This window comes from Hemitrygon akajei, chromosome 6, assembly GCF_048418815.1.
Source record: "Hemitrygon akajei chromosome 6, sHemAka1.3, whole genome shotgun sequence".
In the NCBI taxonomy this organism is placed as follows: domain Eukaryota; kingdom Metazoa; phylum Chordata; class Chondrichthyes; order Myliobatiformes; family Dasyatidae; genus Hemitrygon; species Hemitrygon akajei.
Window position 1 is genome coordinate 186,756,446 of NC_133129.1, and position 9,595 is coordinate 186,766,040.

Sequence of the window (9,595 nt, forward strand, 5' to 3'; positions counted from 1 at the left end):
TCCAGAATCATCCTTGTGAACCTCCTGTGGACTCTGTCCAATGACAGCACGTCCTTTCTGAGGTATGAGGCCCAAAACTGTTGACAATACTCCAAGTGCGGCCTGACTGGTGTCTTATAAAGGCTCAGTCCTGCTGCAAGCTCGTTGCTTCCTCAGCACTACCTAACCCTTCACCAATCTTTGTATCATCCGCTAACTTTCCCACAAAGCTATCAATTCCATTATCTAAATCATTGATAAACAATATGAAAAATAGCAGTCCCAATGCTGTCCCGAGGAACATCACTAGTCACTGGCAGCCAACCAGAAAAGACCCCTTTTATTCCCACTCACTGCCTCCTGCCTGTCAGCCATTCTGCTATCCATGCCAGTATCTTTCCTGTAACGCTGTAGGATTTTATCTTGTTAAGCAGCCTCATGTGTGGCACCTTATCAAACATCTTCTGAAAAATCCAAGTAAATGACATCCACTGCCTCTCCTTTGTCCACACTGCTTGTTACTTCCTTGAAGAACTTTTAATAGATTTGCCAGGCAAGATTTCCCTTCACAGAAGCTATGCTGACTTTGACTAGTGATCTCTTATCATTAGTTTCCAAGTACCTCGAAACCTCATCCTTAATAATAGATTCCAACACTTTCCCAACCACTGAGGTTAGGTTAACTAGCCTATAAAAATGCTTTCTTTTGCCTTCTTCCCTTCTTAAAGAGTGGAGTGAAATGTGCAATCTTCTAATCCTTCAGCATCATGCCAGAATCCAGTGGTTCTTGAAAGATCATGACCAATGCTTCTGTTATCTCCTCAGCAGCCTCTCTCAGGACTCTGTGATGTAGTCCATCTGGTCCAGGTGACTTATCCACCTTAACACCTTTGAATTTGCCTAGCACTTTTTCCTTTGTAATAGCAATGCCCCTGACCCCTGTTTCCTGACACTCATGGTCCTCAGCCACTCACTGCTAATGTCTTCCAGAGTGAAGACAGATGCAAAGTCCCCGTTGTGTTCATCTGCCATTTCTTTGTCCCCCATTACTCCCTCACCAGCATCATTTTCCAGTGGTCCAATATCAACTCTCACCTCCCTTGTACCTTTTATATAACTGAAAAGACTTGGCACCCTGCTTCATATTATTGACTAGTCTGCCCTCATATTTCATCCTTTCCCTTATAGCTTTCCTAGTTGCCTTTTGTTGGATTTTAAAAGCTTCCCAATCATCCAACTTTTGCTACCTTGCATGCCCTTTCCTTGGCATGTATGCAGTCCTTAACTTCCTTTGTCAGCCACAGTTGCATCCCTGCCATTTGAGAACTTCTTCCTCTGTGGAACAAGTCTGTCCTGCGCCTTGTGAACTATTCCTAGAAACTTTGGCCATCTCTGCTCTGCGGTCATCCCCATCAGTATCCTCCTCCAGTCCACCTGGACAAGCTCCTCTCTCCAATCCACCTGGACAAGCTCCTCTCATGCCTCTGTAATTCCATTGCAATATTGTTACATGTGAGTTATGCTTCTGCCTCTCAAATTGCAGTATGAATCATATTATGATCACTGCCTCTTAATGGGTTCCTTTACATTAAGCTCCCAAATAAGATCTGGATTATTACACAACACTCAATCTAAGATGGCCTTTCATCGTGTAATTTCAAGCTTAAGCTGCTCTAAAAAGCCATCTCATAGGCATTCAACAAATTCCCTCTCTTGCGTTCCGACACAATTTGATATCCTCAATCCCCTTGCAAATTGAAGTCCCCCAGTACAATTGTGTTATTACCCTTATTACATGCCTTTTGCTTTGAAATCTCAATCCCACATGTTGGCTACTATTTGGAGGCCTATATATGATTCCCATAATGTTTTTTTGACCTTTGCAATTTCTTAACTCCACCCACAAAGATTCCACATTCTCTGGGCCTATGTCACCTATTCCATCGCTTAGCAACAGCGCCACACCACTGCCTATGTCTCCCTACCTGTCCTTTCAATACAAAGTATATTTTTGGTGTTAAGCTCCCAACAATGACTTTCTTTCAGACACGACTCAGTGATACCCACAATGTCATACCGACCAATCTCTAATTGCGTAGTGCCTACAGGGTGTGCAACAAACTTCCCTCACTGTTACTCTTGAGTCCACAGTACATACAGGGCCATCAGCAAACTTCCCTTCGCAGTTACTGTGGATCCACGGTACACATAGGGCCATCAGCAAACTTCCCTCACTGTTACTCTTGAGTCCACAGTACATACAGGGCCATCAGCAAACTTCCCTTCGCAGTTACTGTGGATCCACGGTACACATAGGGCATGCAGCAGACCTTCCTCACTAAAAGCTTTAAGTAAGCTAGGTTGATTTTTACCACTAACTCGTCACCAACTAACATTGGGTTTTCCCTACAGATTGATTAAATAAGCATTTTAGTTTCCCCAGCTGCTAACAAGATATTAGAGCTTGAGGCTGTGTCTCAGTTGGTACAATATCATCATAGAATTCTGTAGAATTTAGCTATCATTTCAAACAAACACTCCCCCAATGAGTCAGTGAGCTGCTTCCCTTCCACTCTTCCTTCAGCACAGCAGCAGATCAAAGTTCAAAGTAAATTTATTATCAAAGTACGTCCAGTATATCATACCATTTTCTGGCAGGGATTTACAGGGTAATGAAAGATATACAATAGAATTTTGCTAAAAATTGTACATAAATAGACAATTACTAGTTGGTTGTCTTATCATATCCAACAATGACTGGAGACAGGTGTGGCAGAGTTTTTAAAGTGGAAAACCTGTTAGACCGGGACAGTTCCTCTCTCTCGACCTTGGAAGTCCAGGTCCAGTGGTACGAGTAGCCGTCACAATTGGAGTCTTCCTTGGTTGCAGTGGATGACGATGACTTCTGTGCCCTGTCATGCCCTTTGCTCTCCATGGAGCTTGGCAGAACTGTCTTCCTGGCTGTTGGATCTCACTGTCAATCTTATCCACCCAGTCTGCCAGATCTGACTTCACATGTTAGGACAGGCATGTCCTTATCTCGCCTGCCGACTACCCTCACCTGGTTTACCCCGCCTGTCGAAGTGGTTTAGCGGGGTGTGGCCACTGTCACATGTTAACAGCTACTTGGAGACACAGGTGAGAACTGAGTGACCAGTGAGCTTCCCCAGAATGGACACAACCTCCTTCACCAGAGGTGTTGCCCCTCCGTAGGCTCCCCATACATCCCAGACAAGGACTGCGAAACACCAAAGCAGAAAAATAAGGCAAACTGTGTAAATAAATATTGAAAACATGAGTTGTAGAGAGTCCTTGAAAGTGAGTGTGTAGGGCAGTGTTGTGAGTGAATTTATCCACATTGGTTCAGCGGCCGGATGGTTGTAGGTAAAAACTTGATGCTGGGGGTCCTAGATGCTGGCTGCTGTTTTACTGTGTCAGTGCTCCTTGTAAACGTGTTTGATGAAGAGGGCTTTGCCTGTGATGGGCAATTAACCCTTGTGTTGCTCAGTGGACAGGGTGTGGCAGAAACTCTCTCCCGCTGCTGCTTTGACATTTGTCTTAATTGTGAGATATGTTGAATGGACAAGTTCCTTCCAATGTTGGACATGTTGAAAGAAACACTAGATCAATTTGTCACATGTATATTGAAACATTTAGTGAAATGCATCGTTGGTGTCATTGAACAACACAGACCCAGGATTGTGCTGGGGGTGGTCTGCAAGCATCTACTTCCAGTGCCAACATAGCATGCCCAAAACTTATTAACCCGAACCCATATGTCTTTGGAAGATGGGAGGAAACCAGAACACCTGGAAGAAAGCTACAAAGTCATGGGGAGAATATGCAAATTTCTTACAGACAGCGGCCGGAATTGAACCCTGATTGCAGGTGCTGTAAAGCATTTCACTATCCACTACGCTACCCTGCCGCTCCACCAACTACTGTGCTGCTAGCGCAGTCGCAGCTGTCAGTTTATAGTGAGGATCCACAAGCAGGTTCCAATTAACATATTGTTAATGTGTGGTGTTGGGTAAGGAGTGGTTGTGCTGAGCAAATCCAGGGTAAATGTTACTAGACTATTTCCTCTTCTTCTTAAGCCCATCACACCCACTGGGGCATAGGCCAACAACAGCAACTGGCCAGAGCCCTCTGTCCTGGGCCAGCCTTTTACCTTGTCCCCAGGTGCTGCCCATCTTCTCTCCCAGGGATGATGGAACTTCCATTGGCATTTTTTGTAGCTCTGGGATGAGGTTGTTAGCTCTATGCTCAACCCTTCTCCTTTCACAGCCAAGCTTAGGACAGTAAACGGCAGAGTTGCTGGAGTATTTACTATGTCTGGTGGTCAACAGCTGCATCACTCCATCAGCCCTGGACTAATGGACCATTGAACCCACCACAGTCCTCTACAGCGAATATCATGTGTCAATTGGAACCTACACTGAGTAAAAAGTTGGCTTGCAGGTACAACAGGTTATTAAGAAGGCAAACGGAATGTTGGCCTTCATTGCTAGAGGAATTGCATTCAAGAGCAGGGAGGTCATGCTACAACTATACAGGGTAAGGTGAGGCTGCACCTGGAGTACTGTGTGCAGTTCTGGTCTCCATACTTGAGGAAGGATATACTGGCTTTGGAGGCAGTGCAGAGGAAGTTCACCAAGTTGATTCCAGAGATGAAGGAGTTAACCTATGAGGAGAGATTGAGTCACCTGGGACTATACTCTCCAGAGTTCCAGAAGAACGAGACAGGATCTTATAGAAACATACCATATTTTGAAAGAGATAGGTAAGATAGAAGTAAGAAAGTTGTTTCCATTGGTAGGTGAGACCAGAACTAGGGGACATTGCCTCTTGATTCAGGGCAGAGATTTAGGACGGAGATGAGGAGAAACTGTTTTTCCCAGACAGTGGTGAATCTGTGGAACTCTCTGCCTGGGGAAGCAGTTGAGGCTTCTTCACTAAGTATATTTAAGAAACAGATAGGTTTTTAAATAGTAAAGGAATTAAGGGTTATGGGGAAAAGGCAGGTAGATGGAGCTGAGTTTACGGACAGATCGGCCATGATCTTATTGAATGGTGGGGCAGGCTCGATGGGCCAGATGGCCTACTCCTGCTCCTATTTCTTATGTTCTTATGTAGCCACATTGTTAGTTACAAAAATGGAACCCATTGATGTCTTCTGCTGTTGTAACCCATCAACTTCAAGGTTTGACGTGTTGTGTATTCAAAGATGCTCTTCTGCACACCACTGTTGTAACGTGTAGTTATTTGAGTTACTGTCGCCTTCCTGTCAGCTTGAACCAGTCTGGCCATTCTCCTCTGACCTCTCTCTTTAACAAACTGTTTTTGCCTATAGAACTGTTGTTCACTGGATTTTTTTTGTTTGTTTTTATTTTGCACCATTCTCTCTAAACTAGAGAATGTTGTGTGTGCAAATCCTAGGAGATCAGCAATTTCTGAGATACTCAAGCCAACCTGACTAGCACCAACAATCGCACGGTCAAAGGCACTTAGATCACATTTCTTTCCCATTCTGATGTTTGGTCTGAACAACAAACAAACCTCTTGGCCATATCTGCATGCCTTTATGTATTGAGTTGCTGCTCATGATTGGCTGATTTGATAGTTATATCAACTAGCAGGTGTACAGTTGTACCTAATAAAGTGGCCAGTAATTTAATGTTTTATAACACAAGGTTTGATAAATATCTTTGTTTCACTCTGTAGATCTGTCACAGCAAAAGTGGTGAAATTAACCCAGTCAAGGTCGCTAACCTGGTGAAAGGTTACGTGGAGAAATACAAACACATTCGAAAGTACAAGAAGGGGGCAGATGGAGAGCCCAGTAAAGAGACAGATGCAAAGGCCGAGGAAAGCTGAAGGCAGCGAAATCTGCTTGGACAGATGGTTCATTGTGCAGTGTCTTTCCTGTAAATGTGGAGGATGCTAACGGTAACTCCAACCAACCACAGTGCCATTGGCTGCAGCACCCAGACACTTTATACTTAATGGTATTGTCAGTCAATGTGTAACCGCTCCCGAGAGAGAGGAAATAATCGGCCAGGAGAGCAGCTAGAACCTTCCTGCCTGCTTGGTTTTCTTGTACAATAGAACAAAGTTTCACACACTGTGATGATCTTCCCATGAATCTGGTTTGTAGACATTGCCTTTAGCATAACGTTCCTTTGACTTTAAATGGATTGAATACTTGAAAAGCTGTATAGTCAGTCTGATTTTGCCTGTAAAAGGTGAAAGTCTAAATAACTCGAGTTTATAAAACATCAGTCCCTTTTCAAACAGTCTCCTCATTCCTGGGTAAACCGTAACATACTTTGGCTTCTCAAAATCTGCTCTAAACTGCTTGTCATAAATCATAATTTAAAAGCCATAATTGCATCTTTTAATGCTGTAAATAATATTTGAAATTCATTTGTTAGAGAATTGGAGTGCTTTCTTTACCCAGTATGAACGGTTCTGGGTTTGTGATTATAAAAATGCAGTGTAAATGGTTATTAATTCATGCTGGGTGTATTATTTCTGTTTGCTTTATGTCTGAACGAACTTTACTTAAAGCCTGTGTACTAACACCTACAGAGTTGTGGCAGGGTTCACAGCATGTTCAGCATTTTTGTTGATTGTCCATCATATCCGATTGTGGCAGCAAGTCAGTACGCGAGAGCTTTTAAAGTGGGAAAGCCCTTGCACTGGAGCAATTCCCTTCTTTCGTCCTCAGAAATCCGGCTTCTGTGCTTTGTCAAGCCCTTCGCTCTCCGCAAGGTGCTGCAGAATCACCTACTTCACATGTCCCTATCTCACTGGGGTATGAGGCCCACCGCCTTCCCTCACCTGGTTTAGCCTGCCTGTTGAAGTGGTGTACCAGGGTGTGGCCACTGTGGCATACAGACTGCTACTTGGAGTCACAGGTAAGAGCTGTGTCGGTGGGGAGCAAAGGTGAATGAACTGCCCCAGAACAGACAGGATAAGCCCCTTCACCAGAAGTGCTACCCTTCCCTGGGCACTTCATACATTCCAGGTCTTAGTAACAAGGGAATATTCGGCATCTTAGCTGTGCAACAAGACCTTCAAATCATTAAACTTTTGAAACAAAGTCATGTGGGCATGAGCCTTATCCAAGGACCAGAAGAGGCCATTCAGGCCCCTGATCTTGCTGTAGGATTCAGATATTATGTGATGTGCACACCAGCTGTTTACATGAGTTGCCCTAAAGATCTGGTTAACAAATCCAGTACCGAGTGTGGCCCTAATAGTTTCCATTGCCAGAATCAGACACAGATTTAATGCCACTGGCATTTGTTGCGAAATTCGTTGTTTTGCGGCAGCAGTACAGTGCAATGCATAATAATAAAACCATAAATTACAATAAGAAAGATATATAACAACTTTAATTTTAATAAGTAGTTCAAAAAGAGAAAATATAGTTCATGGGTTCACTGTCTGTTCAGAAATCTGATGGTGGAGGGGAAGAAGCTGTTCCTGAAATGTTTGTGTGTGTGTCTTCAGGCTCCTGTACCTCCCCCTGATGGTAACAATGAGAAGTGGGCATGTCCTGGGTGATGGGGGTTTTTGATGATGGTAGTGAGGCTGGAGAGTCTATTGCCTGATGGAACAGAGTCCCCACATTGTTTGACCCTGAACATAAATAATAAGATTCTCAGTTTTTACTTCCTTTTAAAGTTCAAAGTATATTCATTATCAAAGTATGAATGCCATATGAAACGATTCAAAGTACACGTACTATCAAAATATGTAAATAGTATATGACCCTGTGATGTGTCTTCCTGCAGACAGCTACAAAATGGAGAGAAACCTTGGAGCTTAAGATTTTCTTAAGTTTGTATATGGTATATATATTTTGTTACACAACAGGCTATTGATGTTCGCTCTAAGGAACTTTAAGCTCTCAAGTCTCTCAGCCTCAGAACTATTGACAGGAGCATGTGTGCTAAGTCCCTTCTTGAAGTCACTATTCAGTTCTTCTGCTGGTCCTGAGGGAAAGGCTGTTGTCATGACACCATGTCACTAAACACTCTATCTCCTTTATGAACTTCTGTCTCATCATTGATTGAGATTTGGACCACTACGATGGTATTATCTATTAACTTGTAGATGGAGTGGGAGCAGAATTTTGCCACACAGTTATAGATGTACAGAGAGTAGAGTAAGGGGCTGAGGACACAACCTTGTGGAACACCGGTATTGAGAGTAACCGTGGCAGAGGTGTCGTTGCCTCGCCTTACTGAATGTGGTCAGTAGGTCAGAGGTCAAGAACACAGTTGCAGAGTGAGATGATGAGACCCAGGTCTGAGTCTGGAGATGAGTTTTTTCGAAATTATATTACTGAGAGCTATAATTGAGCTGTAGTCAATTAACAATAGTCTAACGAAGGTGACTTTTCTGTCAAGATGCTCCAGATATGAGTATTCACCAAATAGGAGACACAGGAGACAGCAGATGCTGAAATCTGCTGGAGGAACTCAAGTGGGTCAAACAGCGTCTTGCAGGGAAGGAATTGTCTATCAATCCCTCAGGGTAAGTTCAAAGTAAGTTTACTATCAAAGTACTTACATGTGACCATATACAACCCTGAGATTAATTTTCTTATGGGCATACTCAATAAATCCACTGACCATAATGGAATCAATGAAAGACTGCACAAACAGGGCAAACAACAGTGTGCAAAAACAAAAAAACAAAGAAAAAGTAGAATTAATAGTAAATAAATAAACAAACAATGAATACTGAGAACATGAGATGAAGAGGTCTTGAAAGTGAGTCCATAGGTTGTGGGAACAGTTCAGTGATGGGTGAGCGAAGATATCCCTACTGGTTCAAGAGCCTGATGGTTGAGGGGTAACAACTGTTCCTGAACCTGGTGGTGGGGGACCTGAGGCTCCTGGTGGCAGCAGCAAGAAGAGAGCATGGCCTGGATGGTGATGGTCACTGATGGTGGACGCTGTGTTCCTATGACAGTGTTCTGTATAGATGTGCTCAATGGTGGGGAAGGGTTTACCTGTGATGGACTGGGCCGTATCTATTACTTTTTGTAGGATAGTCAATTTCTACAGGAGACATAAGTGGGTGACCCAGGAGAGGGAAGAGAGAATGCCAGATAGTGGAGAACATCCCTGTGACCATGAACTCTTAAGTACTCCAGTTTGAGTAGTGTTGGGGGAGGGGGTAAATGGCCTTCCTGGGGGAGGCGACAGTGGTCCTGCCTCTGAGTCTGACCCTGTGTATCAGAAGGGTAGGGAACTGAAGAGAATGGCAGAAGTAATAAGAGATTCTATAGTAAGGGAGACAGATAGGCAATTCGGTGAAAATGAAAAATAAACATGGGTGGTAGTTTGCCTCCCTATTGCCAGAGTCCATGATGCTGCGTCCACAATATCCTGAAAAGGGAAAGTGCGCAGCCACAAGTCATGGTACACATTGGTACCAACAACATAGGTAGAAAAAGGGAGGAGATCCTGAAAACAGAATACAAGGAGTTAAGAAGGAAGTTGAGAAGCAGGACCTCAAGGATAATAATCTTAGATTTACTGCCTGTGCCATGCGACAGGATAGGAATAGAACGAGGTGGAGGATAAATTCGTGGCTA

The 9,595-nt window shown here is 43.6% G+C and overlaps 1 protein-coding gene across 4 annotated transcripts in view; it reads left to right on the plus strand.

Annotated features, from left to right (window-relative positions):
- Positions 1 to 6,488, plus strand: part of phrf1 (PHD and ring finger domains 1) — a 179,922-nt gene extending 173,434 nt beyond the window's left edge. For all 4 annotated transcript variants that reach the window (XM_073049972.1, XM_073049973.1, XM_073049975.1 and 1 more), the window contains one exon: positions 5,704 to 6,488. In XM_073049972.1, coding sequence (XP_072906073.1) covers positions 5,704 to 5,856 — 153 coding nt within the window. In that variant the 3' untranslated portion in view covers positions 5,857 to 6,488. The remainder of the gene's footprint in view (positions 1 to 5,703) is intronic.
- Positions 6,489 to 9,595: the final 3,107 nt, after the last annotated feature.